Raw genomic sequence first — 24091 nt, forward strand, 5'->3', positions numbered from 1 at the left:
GTTGCAATAGATTTTCTGTACTGTTGACTGACTGTGATGGTCAATGTGTTTGTGAACACATCAAAGATATGTACCTGTGGGATAGCTTAGTGGGAAACTGTTTATGTCATGGTATTATGGGTCCTTGCTTTGATCCTAGCAAAATATGCGTATTCTGTTGCTAGGCAGAAAAAGTGCTATTGCATACAGTGTGATTAAGTCCCTTGGTTTTAACTAGGGTGCACCATTGAAGGCCAAAGCACTACAACTATGATTATTGATTGATGCTGATGCTGAATCCAAATCCTGTGTGTACTACAGTACTACTCGAAGCTCTGGGCCTGTACAGCAAAGTATGGTGTATTTCCACATTGCTTGCATCCACTGTTTTGTGTGGTCCCTGTATTCATCACAGATTACATTTCTCAAGATTAAGGTTGTGTAAGTACTGACACACAGTACTGTACAGTACACACTGAAAGCTTATCTGGGTTGTCATACCTTTGTGTCCTGTAATTATGTCTGATGTGTGTGTGGGTATGTCTGTAACATGTCCTTTGACATATGTGTGATAAAACATATAACTGCTTACCTAGCAACATTCATAGTGTACTACAGCAGTATGCGACCTATATTCCCAATTGTGCACATATTTTGGCCACGGGTTTGCCATTAATAAGTTGTGTGGTATAATAGTAACACATTTACTGGACCTTACACTCATTGTGATGGATGATATATTTATTTACACATCAGCTTGATGTATATCTGCTGTGGCTAGGTGGTGCATCGTTTTGCATACAGTGTGCCAGGTACTCTTGTATAGTCTTATATAGTGATTTTATTTGTTGCTGTACATAATATGGTTCATTAGATAGAGAGTGAGCCAGGCACTTTCAAGCAGTTGCGGGGTGAGCAGTGATAAGTGGCAGTTACAGTGTTTCACTCTCGGTTAGCTAATAGGTTGCTATATATGGCAGTTCAGTGATATCTGTACTGTATAATGTTAAATGTGCCATATGACTTGCTCAGACATATTTTCGTATTTATGTCCTCCAGGGATCATGGCGCATCGCAGGAACCCCATTTACAGTAGTGCTGAAGATGATATAATTACTAGCAGTATGATTCAGCACTACAGTCTCATGTTCTCACGAACCAGCCAGGACCAGCAGGAGCGTACTGCAATGTGGCAAGATGTTGTCCACAGGGTAAATGAGGTAGGCCTGCATAACCGGACATATGAGCAGGTACGCCACCACTGCAGTGATCTTCTCAGGCATGTCCATTAGCGTGCTGCTGATGTGCGGAGACAACCGCTTGCAACAGGAGGTGGTGTTAATATCTATCCCCCCCTCACTAGAGTGGAGGAGCTGCGCCTGAGCCTGGTGGCACCTGCCCAACAACAACGGCAGCAGACATACACCATGATGGAGGTTAGAGCCACCCAGCAAGCACACATGGAGCATGCAGGTAACATGGCATATCTGTAGACTACTGTTATCTGTATTGGTAGATCATGCATATGTAAGATGTGGAGTGTGTCATTAAAAGATGTGGAGCCTGCTGTTGTGCAATACTGATCATTTGGAACATAATCTGTAGCCCTGTGAATGAAAACTGTTGTTGTACTGTAAGATTGCAAACACACAGTAGCAATGCCACAGTTGTGGCCACTGACAAACTGTCTCATCTCTATGTAGGTCCCTCTGGGGTGACATCAAGGCAGCGAACAGATGCTGGCGAGTGTGTTCTACATTTATTATTGCAAATAAAAAGTACATGCCATAGATAAGGTGTAGGCCATGTACACATGTAACACACCTACCCATAATGCATTATGTGCATGTTTGGTGTAAGACCACACATATCTCACTAATGTGATTAGCTGCCTCAAACACATGCAATACACAGACCATCTCAAACAAATGTGGCTAGACTGTAGTGACCATTGGATAGGCACAGCTGATACTCAACATGCACATAACTTACACATATATGTCATACACAGAGCATTTTAACATGCTACACATAAAGGATTCCCAAACCCTCTGTAAAGACATACTCCAGTATCCAAAATCTCATCTACACATTACACATAATATACCTGAAGGGTAGAGGCCTATCATGGGGGCATGTAAACACTCTGCAACACACTACACATTCATGTCAGGGAATGCTCCTTATTGGCCTCCTTACAAACTCATGTAACAAACGGTTGTGAAATGGTGAATGTAGCCAAGGTAATACAGTTCCGGTACAGCATGATTAGTGCTGGTTTGGGAAACATTTGTAGCCTTGAGTGACCACATGATGCTTCATGATGATGGCCTATGGTACTATACCCCATCCAGTTATTGTAACCACAGTACTACACATAGCTTTCATTGCTATACACCTTAATGCTGTGTGTGTGTGCACACATATGCACCTCTAAACAATATGCATACCAATCACCATTTGCACAACTGACACATATATGTCTTGTGATGCTATTGAGTGGCTAGGTCATATGACACACATTGGGTATGTGTAGTGTTTAAATATCCAGTTGTGTTTTAGCATGCCATGTCATGGATGACACTGGCATGTCCACAATATGATCTACACTCACCATAAGTACCGTACATTGGGTATGTGGCCGAATGGTATTCCATCAATTATTCATGCACCACTGATGATGTTGTGTGAATACTCATCATGCATGTGCTAAAAATGTGTCCACAATTATTTGCTAAAGACACAGAAGCTGTAATCAGCACTGGATACCTATCTGACACACAGATACACATCCAGCCATGGTATGTACACCTGTGAGTTATGGTGCACAGTACATTACAGAGTTTTGAATACCTGCACAGCAATGTTGTGTCCATGTATGCATTGTGTTCCAGGGGGAGGGCCATCACTGAATAACAAAACACATGCATCAAAGCCATGTACACTGTTAGTAACAAGGATGTCTACACTTGCACTGCATGCTGTTGAGCAACACATGTCCTGCATGCTGACATGTGTGATATGACTGTTTTGCTTGTGATACTGTACCCCACCATCACCTGCTATTGTGTATGTTCTGAGATTGCTGGTGTTGTGTGTGTCTGCTTTAGGGAGGAGTGTATTTTTGTGTGTGTGTGCATGTGGTCTGACATCATGTTCAGGTCTTAAAGTGTGTTTCCTGTTTTCCTCTCACAGGTGCCAAGGTGGGGCTGGTTCAGTACAGCAGGGAACCTGATGTCACTGAGACAGACAGTGATCATGAGGATAGGTGTGTTGAGGCATGGGCAGGTTTGTTAGGGTCTGTTTTTGGGCCACCAGTTGGCAGTACACAAGTCTCCACCCCATCCATGTACACAGTCATACTGCCTGTACATCCATCATCACCATTGCCCTTAGCTGAGGGACAGTGCACGGTTGGCACTGGCCAGGACAGTGTGGCATCTATGGCACATGTATCATGACACAGCAGCCATAGCCAGATGTCTGGAATGGTACCACATAGGCAGATGCCCAGGGGTTCTCATCAGAGCACTGCTGGTCATCATGCCCCTGGCAGATGTACCATACTTCTTTCTACCACACGCATGTTCCAGGCTGACATGGAGGCACAGACACGAATGGAGCAGTACATCAAACAGGGACTAAGGGCACAGAGGGCTCATAACACCTCTGTAAATGACAGTATTCGTGACCTAGCAGGTGCCATACGTAATTACACAGAGGTCATTGATAGACGTTGGGGTGAGACATTGGATGTCCTCCACAATGTCAAGTCCATGTGTCTGGACAGTGTGGGACGGTTGAGACGTCGACGTGGATGTATGCCAGCAACATCAGCAGCTGGAAGTCGCCATGGACATCCAGCAAGTCACTGCTGCTCCCGTAGTGCCAGTACTAGCCCCAGCAATGTTGGGGGGGCCGTACATAGACCGTCCTAGAAGACCACGTGCACGTGGCTCTGACCAGTCCCAGCAGGGACCTGGATCCAGTGGACATATGTCAACCGCTTAGGATAGTACCCAGTCTGGATTAGTACCTGATACTGTCTGTAGCACCTCTGTCAGGCACAGGTTCTGTATCCATGGCCAGAGACAGTGATCTGTAAAGCCTGCGAGGTAGAGTCTGTAGCTGTCTCACAAATCCCCGTATATGGCAGCCAAATGGTGGAACTGTGTGCATGCAGACACACACACATAAACCAGAAACCTAGGGCAGACACATACCCACACACATTACATCAACATTGGCCCATAACAGTACTCATGGCCCTCACACACACACACACACTCACACACACATGTCGATTGTATGGCTCAGTGTAGGCCTCTGGCAAACCAACAACACACCCTGTGCATATGATGAAACCTGTGCCACCTTCTGTCATCTGTAACATTGATGCAGGAACAGGCTAACAGGGTGATTTTAATAGAGTATAGCAATGGTTGAATGTGTAGCATGTTGTCAGCAGTAAAGTGTAATGATATCCTTGAAGGTGTAGCTGAACAGGCATGATGCATTAAAGCTGTAATTAGCAATGTTGTATTGTTTCCACCAATGTTTATTCCAATTGTGTTTTGTTTGCCCATGTGCCACTTGGCTGATGTATGTAGTTGTGTCAGCATGTGTTATACAGTGGACAGTAAGTGTGGGGTGGATGCAGCACAGGTTTGCAGGTGTACATTTGTGAACATGGTGGAGGTGCACTGTCTGCATGTACGTGCATATTGGACACATGGGCAGGGTGACATGCCCTGTATTATCCAGTGTTAACACTCCATAGTTTCTATTGGTGGCCAGTATGCATTGTACTACACACATTTTGGAACTTGAGTACTCATGTGTGTGTATGATACGCGTTGACACTGTGCTGTGGGTGATGCTGTTGTTGCTATCTGTCATTGGTTTGCACTACTAAGGTTAACACTGTCCCAGCTGCATAATCCTTTACTAATGCACACTGTTCACCTACAGGGTTGCATGGACCGTGCTATCACAAACACAAGAAATTCTCACTTAAACAGTAAAAGTGCATTAGTCTGATGGACCCCTGCCATAAACTAAATATATAATACAAGGTGTGAACTTGTACCAAAAAAGAGTTACATACCAAGAAGGGATAACCTCTCTGGTCAGTATCATTGGGAAAATACAATCCCTCAATAAACATACCAGGCAAGCTTCAAATTACAAAATGGCAAGGATTCCAAACACAACACTAAAGCTTTCTTCAGTGTTGTTCATAATCTACAGGGGAAATCTCAGATCGGGTCACAGTTAATGTAAATGGTCACAAAGTACACTTAACTGACTGACATTACCAATTCCTTGTCAGACAGTTTGAATGCGGATTTCACCACCCTGTTATTACACAAGGGCCACATTTCCAGACCTGAAGAATGTAAAACCTGATGATTCCCAGACACTCTAGTTAAAACATCTCTTTAACAAAGTACACACCACAGTGGCAATGGCTGTGTTATACACAAGCTGACATATGAAGTCACCACTCACCTAAACGCTCTGTCCAGATGCAGCCTCTATACAGGTTACATACTTGTGGAATGACACACAGTAATGGTGTTCACAGTCCACAAAGGTTGAGCTACAACGTCTTCTTCTTCTTCTCCTTTCGGAAGCTCCCATTAGGGGTCACCACACTACATCATCTGTTTCCATTTCTTCCTGCCTTCTGCATCTTGCACTGTCACACCATCCATCTGCATGTCCTCTCTCACGACAGCCATAAACCTCATCTTAGGCATTCCTCTTTTCCTGTTACCTGGCGGCTTCATCCTTAGCATCTATTTCACAATATACTCTGCATCCCTCCTCAGCACATGTACAAACCAACTTAATCCTGCCTATCTGGCTTGGTCTACTAACCTTCAAACCTGGCCTGACCCTCTAATATACTTATTCTTAAACCTGTCCACCCTCGTCACACCCAGTGCAAATGTTAACATACATTGATTAAGGGTAGAACTACAACAGGTCCTGGAAACTCTCACCCTATAAGCCAGACAAATGTTATCTGGAAGGCTATGGAGCACAGCATTATGGAACTCATTAACAGAGACATTATGAACCTGCAAACACTGCATCACACCCACTTAGGTTCTCTAAAGGCCAGATCATGGCTCCTACACCTACTAGACTTCAAGCCAGTCAACAAGGCTATAGGTGAGGGAGGGTGGTCAACACAGCCAAGCTATAGCTCACCAGCAATTCATACCCATCCCACATACTGGTATTATACATAACCTCAACAGACTGACCATAAACGATTGTTAGATGATGGCTTGACGACTGATGCACAGATGTAGGACACACAGTAACATTTGCAGCCTCCATGTACTATTCTATGCCAGTAACAAGTGGTATTCACCTGCACTCAGTCCTGGGACCACAACTGTTTGGCATATAGCTTTCTTAGGTACAAGCAAACACAGTAGGGATATGTCTGCCCACGTTTGATGACAATGCATACTGTGAGCTATACTTTATTCTCCAGATGACACACACATCCTCCAAAAGGGTATCATACAGACAGATACCTGGAGTCAAACTCATGCTGCAAAGCTATAAGCCAAAGAAAGCATAGTTATCCACTTTTAGAAAACAAAGTATCCCCAGAGTACCACATAGGTAGTAGCCCACAAAATGTGGAACAGGTACTAATGTATACATAGAGCCATGTGGTAAGTCATCTCTCCTTTGATAATCACATTACCAAAGGGTTTTGGAAATCCCTCTGTGGAGCACATAAGCAATAAAGGGTTTGCATGCAGATCCACAGAGGTTGTTGTACACCTATAATGATTAGTCATCTTTGCCAGACTTTGCTTGCTTTGGAACAGGTTTTCAAATATACCTCAAGCATAAACCCTCACTCACACTCTTGAATAGAAACCGTGATGAGTGGATGTGAAAAGGAAGACGTAGCCCAGGGATCACTGCAGTGGCTAAGCTTGTCACAAGCATACAGAAGTGACCTAAGGTCTGGAAAGTGCCAGCACGCTCTGGCAAAGATAACAGATGCGTTCATGGAGAAAGCAGAGTACCCACCTATGAAATAATTGAGGTCACATGTATGTATATGGATTTGCCCCACAGCTACCTTACATGTGTAATGCACATAAAGTTGTCATTGTGATATGTCATACACTAGAAAAATCAAAACCCACTTCACATTGGCCAACGGTGTCACACACCTGGAGCACACATACACACAGTCAGCAAGTGTGAGATTCAAACTCCTTCCTAACTACATTATGATACTAGTGCAGTATGCATTTACACGAAGCGCTATACACATTACTGGGATTTCACCTTTCCACAGGTATATTTGTAGGATGGTGACATCATCAGATTTGTCAAAGGTGAGTATACCACTTTTAAGGTGTGTGAGTAGTCTCCAAAAAGGTCACTCCTCCCCAAGGAGACACACACAGTTGGCAAATGCAGGATTCAAATCCCTACCTAACTACATTATGATACTACAGCAGTACGCATTTACACAACATGCTATACACATTACTGGGATTTCTCCTTTCCACAGGTATATTTGTAAGATGATGACATCATGAAACTTGACAAAGATGAGTATACCACTTTTATGGGGTGTGAGTAGTCTCCATAAAGGTTGCTCTTCCCCAGGGAGAGACACACACACACACACACAGTTGGCAAGTGTAAGATTCAAACCCCTACCCAACTACATTATGATACTACAGCAGTACGCATTTACATGACGCGCTATACACATTACTGAGATTTCTCTTTTCCACTGGTATATTTGTAGGATAGTGACATCATGAGACTTGACAAAGATGAGTATACCACTTTTAAGGGTTGTGAGTAGTCCCCAAAAAGGTTGCTCTCTCCCCAGGGAGAGACAGACACACACACACACACACACACACACACACACACACACACACACACACACACACACACACACACACACACACAGTTGGCAAGTGCGGTGTTCTTAATCCAAATTAAATTCCGTCTTTACACTTCAGCAAGCAATATGGAGTTACAGGGTGCAATACAGACATTACATGCTGACAGTTTGCCCAAAGTTTTTTTTTTCACATTTGTTAACCTCAGTAGGCTTATCGTACTAGGTGTATTGTGAGTGTATTGTATGCATAGGCCATGACCATATCATATGAGTTGATGCACCACATGCTGGCACACACAGGGACAAACCGGCGGCTAAGCTCTGTCAAACCAATACTGGACAATACAGTCAGGAGGAGTAGGGTCATACAACCACAACACCAACAGTCTCACATAGACCTACAATATAAGCACCAGCAAAACACACACATAAATACACATTACCATACTCGGAGAATACAAATATTAATCTGAAAAAGAGACAATGTCCTCCTAAGCAGACAAGCAAGCAACATGCACCTCCAAGCACACGCCAGAAAACACATAATACACCATAGCAGTGTGCCTCACAACAGGCCCTAAGGCAAAACAACATACCCAACACACGACTTCATAGTCAGGCACACAAATGTTCCACTCACTCGGCTGGACAAGGGGAAGGTTACTGTCAGTTGTCTGTCAGGTGCTATGATCCGCCACATAACACAAGCACTTACATCACTCCAGAACAGGGACATATATGACGTGTTCTTTGTACATGTCAGTGTGAATGATCTGAGACATACCTCCCAGGACAACATGACAAGAGATATATATTAGCTCTATGATCATGTAGCCCAGGCTGGTATGACCCTGAACTTGAGTAGCATCTTAGCTTCACCTACATGATACTGCAATATAACAGAAAGACGATAAACTTCAACAATTGTCCAAGCACCAATGCGTGAATCTCCAAAGGCAATAAAACGAAAATAAAATGTTCAACAGATGAGAGCACACTCATAAAAATAAAAATAAAAGTAGTTTTATTCCATCGAGTAAGCGCTTTCGCCAAAGGCTTCTTCAGACTCTTATTACAAAGTAAAACAATAAAAAACGCTTTTAAAACTTCCCAAAACTTGTTATTGGTCAATTCACCATTACTTGTCACATGTTATACTAACTTAAAAAGACAAGGACTAAATTATGATAACATAAACGTAACATCCTTTCTCAATAAAATAACAGTGTACGTCGAAAATGTACACTTAAAAATCCATAATATTTGTGCATAAGGATATAAATAAACATGAACATACACTAACTAAACATTGTACAATGTCCCTGTGCACTCCTACATTTATTAAAACCTTAATGTACCCAGGACATGCCCGTGACATAAGGTTCTGAGGCACTGATAACAATGTCTGTGATGCAAGGTAACGCACTCTATCAACAGTGTTTAAAAACCTGCGTTACGAGTACTTCATAGTTAATGGTGGTAATGCTTCAACATAACTTTATATAAAAAATAAAAGAGCGATACTCGCTCCCTATAAGCATACACCTAACTAAGCATAAAATGTGTTTGAAACAATATTTAATATTTCTATCTACTGGTGCGTTTATTAAAAAGTTAATATACGCAAGATGCACCCGTGACATAAGGCTCTAAGGCAATCACAAAGATGTCCATGATACAGTGCAAAGCACTTAATCAACAATATATGAAAGCCTAGGTTTCAAGTCCTTCAAAATTAATAGTGATGGTAGTTTAATGAAACTTTATATAAAAAAATAACAGTGCATACCATGCGCTACTCGCTACCTTTAAGCATAATGTATATCTCTTCATTATTATATGTCCTAGAAATCCTCACTAAAACATTTGATTTAGATCGTTTAAAATCCCAAGACCTGTATATATTATTTTATTATACACTATAAAATCATAATGGATGTCTACGATATAATCTAAGTACTATATCTAAAATACGTAGATATTAATTGCTAGGGACTTGACACATGTGAATGTTATATAAATACTCTTAAAGTAAACATATAATTCAAATTACATACATCTCTATATAACACACAACTCCTTGGAATAGGAATAGTAGTTCTTATTGATTATTTGATTTGAAACAATCATTGTGTAAGAAATGTTATCACAAATCTATATAGACTTTTCATGTCACTAATCGTCACAAGCATGAGGTCGTTAATGATAGGCTCACATATCCCTTAATGCACCTAATGTGGTAAGAGGAAAATCTCATCATCTACGTAACCTTCTACTTTTCAAAAATGGCTTTAGTTGTACTTTGTCATTAAGGCCAGGTGGTCTGTCAGACCTTAGTCTTATAATCCATCTCGTTTCTTGTTCTAATGTTCGATTAATTAAGTCACCACCTCTGAAGCCTTCAAAAATACATTGAATAACACAAAACTTAAAGTTGTGATTTGTACCTGCCAATCTTTTGTGTCTGGCCAAAGCATTAGTTTCAGTGCCCACTCTGATGTGGTAAGTGTGTTCCCTAACTCTTTCCTTAACTATTTGTTGTTCCTTCCGATTATACAGGGACTCCCTAAAGTCCATAAGAACAGCTTAGATCCACCATTAAGACCCATCGTTGCAGGCCAGGGATGGGTCACTGAACCTCTATCCATTTATTTGGAAAGTGTATTAAGACCTATAGTCAGCGAAAATAAGAAAATTTTGAAAGACAGTAGGCAATTTCTTTTAGATCTATACTCCCAAACTCGACCTTTGGGTGAACAGCAGCATTATTTCTTTGTGACACTTGATGTAGTCAGTTTGTTTACTGTAATTCCCAATGACACAGGTATAAGACTGACAACTGAATATTTGAAAACACACTCAGGTTTTTCGGATAGAAAGGTGGATCTTATTGCATTGTTACTTGAGACTGTATTGACTAATAATGCTTTTGCATTTCAAGAAGTTATTTATCTACAGAAGGATGGCGTAGCTATGGGCACATCTTGTGCAAATAGCTACGCCAACCTAGTCATGGCTAGGTGGGAGGATGTTCACCTTTATGATAACCCACTTTTTAAAGAATACGTTGGTATGTATTGCCGGTTCGTGGATGACCTCTTTTTTATATGGTTGGGGGATGAACCCTCCTTAAATAATTTTGTATCTTACCTGGACAACACGGATTTTCTAAAATTCACTTTGAATTTCTCAGACAGGAGTCTACCTTTCTTGGATGTGGAGGTAATTAGGATGGCTAATGGTATGATTAATACGACCATTCATAGGAAAGGGTGCCAAAGGAATAACATATTACATAGACAAAGTATGCACCCTGGACATGTCTTTCAAAATGTCCTTAAAGGACAATTCATGAGAGTATCAAGATTGAATTCACAACAAGAGAATTATGATACAGGAATAAAGGACATGAAGGAGAGATTCCTAGAAAGGGGTTATAAGGAAAAAGAAATATTAGATACAGTTAATATAGTGGAAACTTTAAGAAAAAGTACTGCTAAACCATATTTTATGGCACAGGAAGGAACAACAAATAGTTTAACATCTTCTACAACTGAGGTCAGAGCTAATCTCACTTTCAGTAGGATGAATCTGGAAGTGAAAAGATCCATGAATAGGCATTGGGGAATTCTGAAATCAGATAGAGATGTCAGTGAGATCGTAGGCCCAATACCACGTATAACCTACAAAAACCATCCCAACTTAAAGAGTATTCTATGCAGACCAAGATACCAATCAAAAATTAAATCCACAGATGATAGGAATACTGTATCATGTGGCCACTGTAATCAATGTGTCTACATAAATAAAGAAACTACTTTTAAACACCCTACTACAGGACGTATTTATAACTTTAAAACTAACACGAACTGTGAAAGTAAGAATGTAATATACATGGCCACTTGCTTAGCTTGTAATGGATATTACATAGGGAAAACCAATAGATCACTTAAGGAAAGAGTTAGGGAACACACTTACCACATCAGAGTGGGCACTGAAACTAATGCTTTGGCCAGACACAAAAGATTGGCAGGTACAAATCACAACTTTAAGTTTTGTGTTATTCAATGTATTTTTGAAGGCTTCAGAGGTGGTGACTTAATTAATCGAACATTAGAACAAGAAACGAGATGGATTATAAGACTAAGGTCTGACAGACCACCTGGCCTTAATGACAAAGTACAACTAAAGCCATTTTTGAAAAGTAGAAGGTTACGTAGATGATGAGATTTTCCTCTTACCACATTAGGTGCATTAAGGGGATATGTGAGCCTATCATTAACGACCTCATGCTTGTGACGTAGATTAGTGACATGAAAAGTCTATATAGATTTTTGATAACATTTCTTACACAATGATTGTTTCAAATTAAATAATCAAGAAGAACTACGTTCCCTATTCCAAGGAGTTGTGTGTTATATAGAGATGTATGTAATTTGAATTATATGTTTACTTTAAGAGTATTTATATAACATTCACATGTGTCAAGTCCCTAGCAATTAATATCTACGTATTTTAGATATAGTACTTAGATTATATCGTAGACATCCATTATGATTTTATAGTGTATAATAAAATAATATATACAGGTCTTGGGATTTTAAACGATCTAAATCAAATGTTTTAGTGAGGATTTCTAGGACATATAATAATGAAGAGATATACATTATGCTTAAAGGTAGCGAGTAGCGCATGGTATGCACTGTTATTTTTTTATATAAAGTTTCATTAAACTACCATCACTATTAATTTTGAAGGACTTGAAACCTAGGCTTTCATATATTGTTGATTAAGTGCTTTGCACTGTATCATAGACATCTTTGTGATTGCCTTAGAGCCTTATGTCACGGGTGCATCTTGCGTATATTAACTTTTTAATAAACGCACCAGTAGATAGAAATATTAAATATTGTTTCAAACACATTTTATGCTTAGTTAGGTGTATGCTTATAGGGAGCGAGTATCGCTCTTTTATTTTTTATATAAAGTTATGTTGAAGCATTACCACCATTAACTATGAAGTACTCGTAACGCAGGTTTTTAAACACTGTTGATAGAGTGCGTTACCTTGCATGACAGACATTGTTATCAGTGCCTTAGAACCTTATGTCACGGGCATGTCCTGGGTACATTAAGGCTTTAATAAATGTAGGAGTGCACAGGGACATTGTACAATGTTTAGTTAGTGTATGTTCATGTTTATTTATATCCTTATGCACAAATATTATGGATTTTTAAGTGTACATTTTCGACGTACGCTGTTATTTTATTGAGAAAGGATGTTACGTTTATGTTATCATAATTTAGTCCTTGTCTTTTTAAGTTAGTATAACATGTGACAAGTAATGGTGAATTGACCAATAACAAGTTTTGGGAAGTTTTAAAAGCGTTTTTTATTGTTTTACTTTGTAATAAGAGTCTGAAGAAGCCTTTGGCGAAAGCGCTTACTCGATGGAATAAAACTACTTTTATTTTTATTTTTATGAGTGTGCTCTCATCTGTTGAACATTTTATTTTCGTTTTATTGCCTTTGGAGATTCACGCATTGGTGCTTGGACTGTGTTTACATTTACGTACAGCGTGAGTTACCTGCCTCGACTGAAAGCAGCCCTGCATTTGGAACTGTGTAAACTTCAACAATTGGCTAAGCTTCTGGTGTCATTCAAAGGGGATCCAGTCTCTGTCTGCCTGTGATGACATGATAGACAAGCCTTGTTGCTTCGCTACAGATGGTTTGCACCTGTTGCCCCTATGCTTCTGAATACTGGTCAAGGCTCTTGCTGTCCCCATATTACCTTTTTTAGGGAAGGCTTAAAGGTTCATAGGTAGGTACTAGGCTATCTGCCCAAGGGCATTTAGAAGCCTAGCCATAATGTGTTGGCGTTTGCCTCCCTTTTACATTAGTTTTCTGGGCCTCTGTCTAGCAGGGCCACTGAAGTGATCCCAGGGGTCAATTTACAATTTCCCATCCACTCGTCAAGATTCCTCTTGAAGAGAGTCAGTGAGGGGCTCTGCCTAACATCAACTGGGATTCTATTCCAGAGCAAGGGAAGTCTCGGGGACAGGAATCTATCCCTCCAGTACGTCCTGTTTATTGCTGTGCTGAGGTTTAATTCCCTGGAGCGTGTGGCTCTAAGAGATTTGGTTTTCTTGAGGTGGAGCATGTCCATTAATTCCAGGCTGGACATGGCCTTATACGTCAGGCATATAGATCACCTCTGAGCAGGAAGTAAGCAACAGAGTAGAGCTGGAGTTTCTTTAGTCGAGCTGCACAGGGCATCTCTTTGAGGCCCATGATCCTCTTGGTGAGGTACTTCTGTGGTCTTACCAGCTGTTGCATGTGCCGATTAAGGTACATACCAAATGGGGCATTGTACTCTATTATGGGCCTAATGAGTGATGAGTAGAGGGGCACAATGACCTCTCTTGATCTAGAGGTGTGAACCCTTTCGTGATTAGGTGGGCTACATAGAAGGAATTTCTAAACACTTTGACAATGTGATTATTAAAGGAGAGTCTACTGTCCACCTGTTTCCCAAGGTCTCTTATCACACTTTCAGTGTTAAGTATACTACCGCCTATGTTGTAGTTCATGGGTACAGAGTTTTTACCAAAGGGGATGACAATGCACTTTTTGGCACTGAGCTTGAGGCCATGGCTTTGACACCAGGCATCTGTCTCAGTGAGGCCCTTTTGTAGGCTGTCCACATTGTTAGTAATTTCAATTATGGCTCCTAGTTTGCAGTCATCTGGGCACTTTATTAGCCAAAGACCTTCTGTGTTAGCTTGTACTTCAGGGAAGTAGATACCAAACAGGACAGGACACAGGACTGAACCTTGTGGCACTCCACTTGTCACTGGTCTGAAGTCGGACTTGGAGTCTGCTACTTTCACAGTGTGGGTTCTGTTAGTGAGCCAGTTGGCAAACCATCTTGTGACATAGGGATTTATACCTAGTTTAGTGAGTTTATCTATAATTCCAGAGTGGGGGATGGTGTTGAAAGCCTTGGCAAGATCTAGATAGGCTGTGTGAACCACCTTACCCTTATCTACGGCTTTGGTGACTGCTTCAAAGAAGTCTATCAGGTTTAGGAGACATGATCTGCCTTTTACAAACCCAAAATGGTTGTGGTCCAGAGTTTGGAGATTACCAATATGTATTTTTCTTTATAAGTTCCATGATGATACATTCCATGGCCATGCAGACCAGGCTCATCAGGCTAATGGGGCGCTAGTTCCCGGGGTCCGTGGTGGCTACCCCCTTGTGTAGTGGGATAACCGTCTCTGTGCGCCATTCAGCAGGCACAAAGCCTGAGGTGAGGCTATGACTGAACACGGTACGTAGGTGTGGTGCCAGTTCATTCTGTAATTCCTGTAGAATGCAGCCCGGGATGTTATCTGGTCCCATGGATGCTGTGTTCCTGGCTGTGGAGAGTGGTTTTTACCTGTGCAGCCGTGATGACAGCAACTTTGCATTCTTCCGGTATAGAGATGGGCTCTTTCATGGGTGAGAGGGGGGTAAAGTTAGTACTGATCCTAGCTGCCAAGATGTTGGCAATATCAGTTGGGTCTGTATATTTAGTGCCACTGTGCTATAACTCAGAGCAGATATGAGTGTTGCTATTGAGATTCTTGACATAGCTATAGAATGCTTTATGGTTGTCTTTAGAATCAGTGGTGATTTTGTTTTTGTAACTAGCTTTGGAGGATTTTATCAGGGATCGCAGCTTCTTACTGAGGCTGACCAGGGAGCTCCTCCACTAATGGGATTTCACCCTCTTTTGCAACAGTTTCTTCCTTCTGTTGTGCAGTTTGTTTATGGCAGGGGACCACCAGATTGGCTTCCTTTTCTTGGAGGATAGCGTCTTGGTTCTGTTTGCGATAGCATGATGCATGCACTCACATAAGTACTTATAAAGTGCAATTGTGAAGGATTCAGTAGTCGTAACTGTATTGTCCATCTGCATGGGTGTCCTGAAGTTCACCACTTCTGTCTTAAGAAGCATGAAGTTGGCTTTGGAGAAATATTTTAACATGGTTTCCTTAATGGGGGGGGGCAGAATGTGGATATGTAGGGTAATTAGCTTATGCTCAGATGGGACCAATGAGGCGTTGACTTCAGGTGTGGAACTCAGGACAAACCAAACCCCATAACCAACACAAATAACCACAAAGTGAGATAAATGCTACTCATTGCCAGAAGTCTCAGCCTCCAGATGCACACACTCGAGGCACTTCTCAGTATGGAGAATGTTGATATCTGTGCAGTAACAGAAACCTAGTTCAAGGCTCCAGAGAGCACACCAGCACTACCAGGATACTACTCATTCCATACCTTCCAGCATCAGCATCTGGATCATAGCACATAGGGTGGGGATGTATCCATATTCATCAAGGATACCTACACCTCTCTCTACATCCTCTCTACAGAATATGTACCCATAGAATGTTGCACAGCAACGCTCTTCCCACTCCACAGGGGTGGGGCCACAAAAGACCCTTGGCATTCACGCTCTATGAGCCTGACGAGTCTGATCTGCAAGCCAATGGAGCCAATCATAATGGAAGTCAACAATAAAGGCATTGGGAACCTTCACACAGTTAAGCACACCCAGTTTGGCTTCGTCAAATGCAGATCACGCCTCCTGAACTGGGTGGATTTCTTTGAGATAGTTACCCAGGCTACAGATGATTGAAATGAGCTCCACACAGCCTACCTATACATCCCTAAGGCCTTTGACACCATTCCCCAGTCATGTATCATAGATGAACTCACCAACCTGGGCATGAATCCATACATCACAAGATGGATTGCAAACTGGCTCACAGATAGAGCCCACAAATTAAGAGTTGCTGGCTACATGTCAGACTCTACACCGGTAACAACTGGTGTCCCCAGGGTTCAGTCCTGGGGTCCCTCCTGTTTGGTATAGACTTCTCAAAAGTACATGCCAACACAGGAGGGTTGTGGTTGACTAAGTTTGCTGGGAACTGTAAAGTGTTTGCCATAACAGATTCCCCGGATGACACAAATATTCTCCAGAAGGGACTCTATGAGACAGATGTGTGGTGTCAGAATCATGGTCTCAAGCTCAATGTGAAAGAATGCATAGTAATCCCCTTTGGTGAAAACAAAGTACCCACAAACTACTACATAGGTGTTACCCCCTAAAAACTGACACGGTAATAAGGGATCTGGGGACACAAGTAGATATTCATCTTTCCTTTGACAACCATGTTGCCAAAATGATTAGGATATCCTATGTGGCCCACCTACTCAACAAAGGATTTGCATCAGGATCAAAAGAGGTAGTGGTGGGCCTCTACTCTTAAGTCATCAGACCCATCATTGAGTACAATGCACCATTTTGGATGTACTCGACTAAGCATATCCAGAAGCTGTAGAGACCACAGAGGTACCTCACCAAGAGGATTACTGGCCTCAAACAGTTGTGTTATGCAACACAACTGGTAAAACTAAATCTGTTCTCCGTTGCGTACTGCCTACTCAGAGGCACACTCTGCCTAACATACAGAGCCATGTCCAACACATAACTGTTGAACATGCTCCATCTACGGATAACAAAATTGAGTTGCACTCCACACTCCAGGGATATGAACCTCATCACAACAATGAATACAACATGCTGGTGGGATAGAGTACCATCCCAGACACTTGCCTTACTGTGGAACAGAGTCCCAGTGTACATCAGACAGAGCCCCTCACTGACGCTCTTCAATAGGAACCTTGATAAGTGGATGGGAAACAGACAATTCACGCCAGGCATCACATAAGCAGCCCCACTAGAAAGGGGCTTAGGGTACTAACTATTAGAACTAGGGCTTAGGAGACTACCCAATGGGTGGTGAAAGCTGCACAACTTGCTAGGCTAATGTATGCCTTCGTGAAGATAGTCTACTACATACCTATGAACCTATGTGACAGGTACATGTCTACAGATAGTAGATGTGTACTTCATTGTACAGTCATGTTGTACAGTAGGTACATGGACCAGATACACTGTAATGCTTACAGATACTGGTGGCTGTTACATACAGTGGGTGAGATGTGCACCTCATATCTTTTGTGCCATTGGGATGTGTGCTGGGTGTGACAGTCCTGGATGGCTCCCTGTCATGGTCACCTTCTTACACACATATCTGCCCATCCATCTTTGGCTTATTATACTGTGTTCCCCCCTACATATATATATATAGGTACATAGGTGGGTAATAGGCTATCTGCCTGAAGGCATCTATTAGTATGGCCAGAGTGTGCAGCTATAACCACACATGGGGTTAGTTCCCTAGGCCTCTGTGTAGTAGAGCTGATGAAGTGATCCATGGTGTGACAGTTCAGTTTCACATACACTCATCAAGGCTCCTCTGGAAGAGTGTCAGTGAGGGACTCAGCTCAATGTTGCATTCAAAGACATCCCAATACTGATCCCTGTGGTACCACACTAGTTACAATCTTACATTCAGCAAAGTCCCAGCTTTAATCCCTGTGGTACTCCTCTAGTTACAAACTTACATTAAGAGAGGGTACCAGCAAATTTCATCACCTGGGATCTGTTACATAGCTAATACAATTACATAGTTAATTTGCAATCCCCAAAACTTTTTTTTTCTTTTAATGCTCGCTAAACAGCTAAAGACAGCAAAGCATTTAGCAAAAGTAAAAAAATAAATAAATAAAAACAACCACCAATTTAAGCCCGAACAGTAGCTTAATGTGTGCCATGAAGCATCAGACTTGATTCTTACTGGGTGATATCTGCATAGTTATACCCTGTTAGACAATGTTTGCTCTACAACACAGTATCAATGCACATTTAACATTGTCTAATCTACTTAATTACTGGACTCCCCTCAGTAACAAACCCATAAAAATCAATAATAGTAAAGTGACCCTGGAAGGCCACCTTAAATATACAAATACAGATTAAATGCAATTAAAAACAAAGACCTATACAACACATGAGATTGTAGTGCTCCATGAATCCTCTCAAGCATCTCAAACAAGGTTTCCACACCGAGGCCAAAGGCAAACTATCATCAAAGAATAGAATGTTAAATTATAGTAATAAACAGAAGGTGATTTATAATATAGAAAAAGAAAAGCCCAAGTGTGGAGCCATCCTCCATTGGCAATACTCATAGTGACAAACATGTTGGTTTGAAATCACTAGGATATGTGCAGCATACTTTACATTACTTGTCAACTTATTAAGAAAAAACGATTTGCATAAATGTCACCATCATTTCTGCTTAACATATAATCTATAATTAGTATTACTACAAACACATTCACTAAAAGCAATTGACTGCATGTGGATGTAAGGAGTATGAAATCCTGCAAGCTTCAAAACAAAGGCAATGTATATTATCTGCTAAAAAAAAGTATTCTGGATACCTCCACAAAAAAAAATGGATAAATAATCAGAATGCATACCCTTAAGAATGATCTACAGGATGGGATTCATTTCAACTCCGTTGGATGCTGTGCAGTCCCAAATGACCCCCCCCCCAACAAAAATAAATAAATTAATTAGTTTGTTAATTTTAAATGTGTTTTTGGGCTGAGTAACCCTCCTTTACCAGAGGGGACCTCCGCTGAAACCCCTGCTTATATAACCATACTTCCCAACCTCCAAGCATTAAAAAAAAACATCACTGGCTTTAAAAAAGCATTACAGAGAGTACGAAAGAGGAGCAGCTTCTTATATTTCACAATAGTGCGTCTTTATACAATAGATTCTATACAATTAGTGGTAGCGAATCTTTGTGTAGTCTTAACATCATGTATTTAACAAAGTATGTACCCATAAATAAATCTAACTTCATAAGGGACATCATACATCTAGGAGTAACAAGGCTAAAATTAGGAGCTAAAATCATAGCATTATGATTAAATCACAGCAGCTGAGAGGCACATTAAATACTTCTAACCCCACTGCAAACTGAAAAAGGGAATGCACTGAACTTGGAAAAATGCCCATTCGGTCATAAGGCAATAAACAAGTAGTCTTCAATACAGTAGTCTGTAATTAAACATACAGATTCCCCCAAAAACAAATCCATGGATAGACACTGACCTAATATGCCTGAGTGAAAGAAATTCAAAACCACCATTACTTGTAAATCTAACTCCTGAAAAAAAATGTGGTGACAGTGAGAACTTTGAGCTGAGAAGCATCTGATGGCAAAGGAACAACACAGTGTGCAAGCCCTACTGATGCACCTATCACAGAAAGAATCAGGATCACCATGGGTCAGATTAGGCCTTTTCTGGTGGCAAGCCTCCAGCAATCTTTTTTTGTAAAAAAAAAAAAAAAAGATGTTTACAGCACAGCTGACATCAGTTCCAACAAACCAGATGGAGGGGAAAAAACAGTTAAAAGTTCAGACCTTTTTCAGCAGACCGATGCTTATGTCGGTATACAACGTTCTTTCATGGGCTTCATCTAGCATAAGAACACTGCCAAAAAGAGAAAGAAAAAAAAGAGAGACAAAAAGAAACCATAAATCAGATTAGTGTAACCTGTAACCATGGCAAACGACAGCTCTGAACCGTGAATAATGAACATGTACTAGAACTAACAGATTCCTACAAAATACTGATCAAAGTCCAGAGAAAAAGACAAACTTGTCCATTGTTTCATTATGTATAACCTGTTGGGCACAACTTCAAACTATTCCCATTAAAGCAGCACAAAATGACTATATAAACAGTAATCCAGATGAACTTTATTAAAAGTCAACCCAGTGTAACAAGCTTCTCAGTTACATTTTACTGGCTGTGCTGCTGACCTGAACTCCATGCTTGCCGAGTTATTCACAGTAAAATCTGGGATGTGATCTGCGTCTGATTTGACAGTTTTGTCTTCTGCATTATTACCGACAGACAAAAGATACTTGTTTTATAAGTGCTACCTTGAAATAAAAATCCAGTAAGTTTATTCTTAATCACTTGTATTTACATATTCTTTTAACTTGTTGTTATTCAATAGTAATCTTTAAAGGCTATGTTAATGTTATGTCTTTCCAATGTGGCTCAGATCAGGACTGAAAACAGTCATTAGACCAGTCCAGTTATCTGTTTAACAAATGCAAAATAAATAAATAAAATAAAGGGTCTACATTAGAACATCGAAGTTTCAAAACTTCGAATGTTCTAATATCGGACCCTATTCAGCGAAAGCTGAAAACATCGAACATACAGAACAGCAAATTTTTTCCTAGGGAACACAAGCACACCAAACAAACAGCAATCCACACACATACACCTAAAACCTTACACCTAACCCTACACTAAACTATACACACACCACTAACTATCCACTTACCTTAATCCAAACCCTAACCCTAAGGTCCTTCACTATCGTACACTCACCTCACCCGCGCCCTAACCCTAACTCACCTACCCTGCCCTAACCCTCACATCCACACAATCGCACATATACCTAACCCGCGCCCTAACCCTAACTAACCTAACCCGCACTCAATCGCACACTTACCTGAACCTAACCACAACACTGAAAATACCGAAGCAACAGAAACGGACAACCAAATTCTTTCCCTAGGAAAAAATTCGGTTTTCTGTTGCTTCGATATTTTCAGCTTTCGCTGAATAGGTTTCAATATTAGAACATTTGAAGTTTTGAAACTTCAATGTTCTAATATAGACCCAAAATAAAAGTACAGGCTCACTGTACAATGTGAGATAAATAAATAAAATAAAAATACAGGTTCATTCTGCTAAGTGAAATTGAAATAACCAACTTTGAAGCAAGGGCCAAACTAGGCTCTGTGCTACAGGAGTTCTAAACAGTGAGGCATGGAGTGCCGTGGAAGTTGGGGTAAGTGACAAATTAAATCTCAACACTGGTGGGGGGCAATTTTAAAGAAGTGTATCTGGTAGTGTACGGGGGTACAAGAAATGCAAAATGGTTGCTAGTGTTTCTTGACTTGCATTTTTATGCATTTACTCAAACTAGAATGTGAAAGAACACAGAATAGAATGAAGAAGAATAATACTTAATCTGCAAATATTTGTTGTTTCTGTCCAATACACAAAAAAGCTGCTTTTTAACCTTGTGACTACTTTAAACAAAAATAAAGATTATAAATAACTTCATGGCTCCAGCTGTTAATGTTATTATTCATAAAAGTTTCAACTCTTCAAAACTAGAATCTGATAAGGATAGGCACCATAAAGTACAGTTTTGTACCTACCATAAATGTAGATGTTCGAGTGCTCATACAGCTGCAGTCATAACTGATGGGTTATCCTGCCGTCAGGCGGGTCCTCGGTCGGCCGAATTCCAAAGTCTAGGTCCGGCGTCGGTTGTCGTCGCTTCTTCCCTGACGTCAGTGTGGCAGGGGTATAAAAGAGCCAGCCGACGCCATCTTCTTCAGTTTTTCTTGCCCCAGATGTCAGGTGCCCCCAGAAGGAAGGCAAAACATAAACTTATGTAATCATGCAATATAGAATAATCAAAAAACAGTAGTTGCCAGCAAATACACCATAAAAGAATACCCCAGATAGGTTGTATGAAAAGGTGTTTGTCATAAGGCCTGTCCTAAGAGGGGATGGAGGGGGGGAAACCTGGACTGCAGCTGTATGAGCACTCGAACATCTACATTTATGGTAGGTACAAAACTGTACTATGTTCATCGTGCATACAGCTGCAGTCATAACAGATGGGTAGAATCCCAAAGCTAAGTAGGGGTGGCAGGCACTAAGTGGAACTAGGAGAAGCAAGGATGCCCTGCAAGACAGCTGTGGCAAATCCCGCTCTAGATTTTGAGTAAAGTGGAAGGTGATAGTGTTTGGAGAAAGTGTGCACTGAACTCCAAGTGGCTGCTTCCAAAATGTCCTTGGTAGGAACCCCCCTGATGAAAGCTGCAGAGGTAGCTGTGGCCCTTGTGGAATGGGACCTGATGCTAGATGGCACAGCTTTTCCATGAAATGAGTAACAAAAGCATATGCAGTGGGCTATCCATTTTGAGATTGTCTGTTTGGAGATAGCCTTTCCTTGAGCACCTGTAGCATAGGACACAAAGAGTTGCTCGGATTTCCTGAATGGCTTTGTCCTGTCCAAATAATAACGTAGTTGTCTGTGAATGTCCAAGGAATGCAGTAGTCTTTCCCTTTTGTTTTGTGGGTTACGGTAAAAGGTAGGTAAGTGGATAGTCTGATTCAAGGCTACACTGGATACTACCTTTGGCATAAAGGTAGGGTTGGTTCAGAAGAAACTCTGTCCTGATGGAAAATGATGAAAGGTTGCACAGCCATGAGGGCCTGTAGTTCCGAAACCCTGCGTGCTGAGGTGATAGCCAGAAGGAAGGCTGTTTTCCATGACAAATATTGTAGTTCTGTTGAAGCAGCTGGCTCAAATGGAGGAAGGGTCAGTTTTTCCAATATGAAGTTGAGGTCCCAAGCAGGGACTGGTGGTTTCCTTGGGGGTTTTATATTCTTAGCCCCTCTGAGGAACTGTCTTAAGAGAGGATGAGAGAATAAAGGAGGATCTGTGTTGTATTGTGCAGAAATGGCTGAAGCATGGATTTTGATGGAGGAGAAGGAAAGTCCACTGTTTAACTTCTCAGCTAGGTACTGTAATATTTGAGGTATATTTATTACCCAAGGATTCTGGCCCTTTTTCTGATTCCAGGCACAAAACCGCTTCCATTTGGCGGAGTAGGCTTTTCTAGTAGAAGGTCTTCTGGCCTCCAAGATGACATCCTGCACCTCCTTGGAGAGGAGGGTCTGTTGTGAAATCAAGGGATTCTCCATGCGGCTAGATTTAGGGTTTTGAGCTGGCTGTGAATAGTTTTGAAGTTGTGCTGGGACAACAGAAGAGGCACTAGAGGTAGGATCCATGGTGGGGAATGCGTCAGGCTCTTCAGGAGTGGATACCAGTGTTGTCTTGGCCAGTCTGGAGCAATGTGAATCATTTTCGCCTTCCTGCTCTGGCTTTTAATAGAACTTAAGGCAGCAGAGGGAGAGGCGGAAAGGCATAGACTGTCAATGTTGTCCAACTGAAGGAAAGTCGTCCACTTTCCAGGCCTGCGGATGATAGGTCCTTGAGCAAAATTTTTTCAGTTGGTAATTTCTGTGGGTAGCAAACAGATCTATGTCTGGCTGTCCCCATGCCTGAGTTATCTTTGTGAAAACTTGAGGATGCAACTTCCATTCGTGTG

At 41.3% G+C, this 24091-nt stretch overlaps 1 protein-coding gene across 1 annotated transcript in view; it reads right to left on the reverse strand.

Moving 5' to 3' along the window:
- The window catches only part of DHX35 (DEAH-box helicase 35), an 844978-nt gene that overhangs the window by 619023 nt on the left and 201864 nt on the right, over positions 1–24091 (reverse strand). The window contains exon 7 of the mRNA XM_044090458.1: positions 20297–20366. Within this exon, the coding sequence (XP_043946393.1) occupies positions 20297–20366 (70 nt within the window). The remainder of the gene's footprint in view (positions 1–20296; positions 20367–24091) is intronic.

Source organism: Protopterus annectens, chromosome 12.part0 (genome assembly GCF_019279795.1).
Source record: "Protopterus annectens isolate FY-2018-M chromosome 12.part0, PAN1.0, whole genome shotgun sequence".
NCBI lineage: Eukaryota > Metazoa > Chordata > Ceratodontiformes > Protopteridae > Protopterus > Protopterus annectens.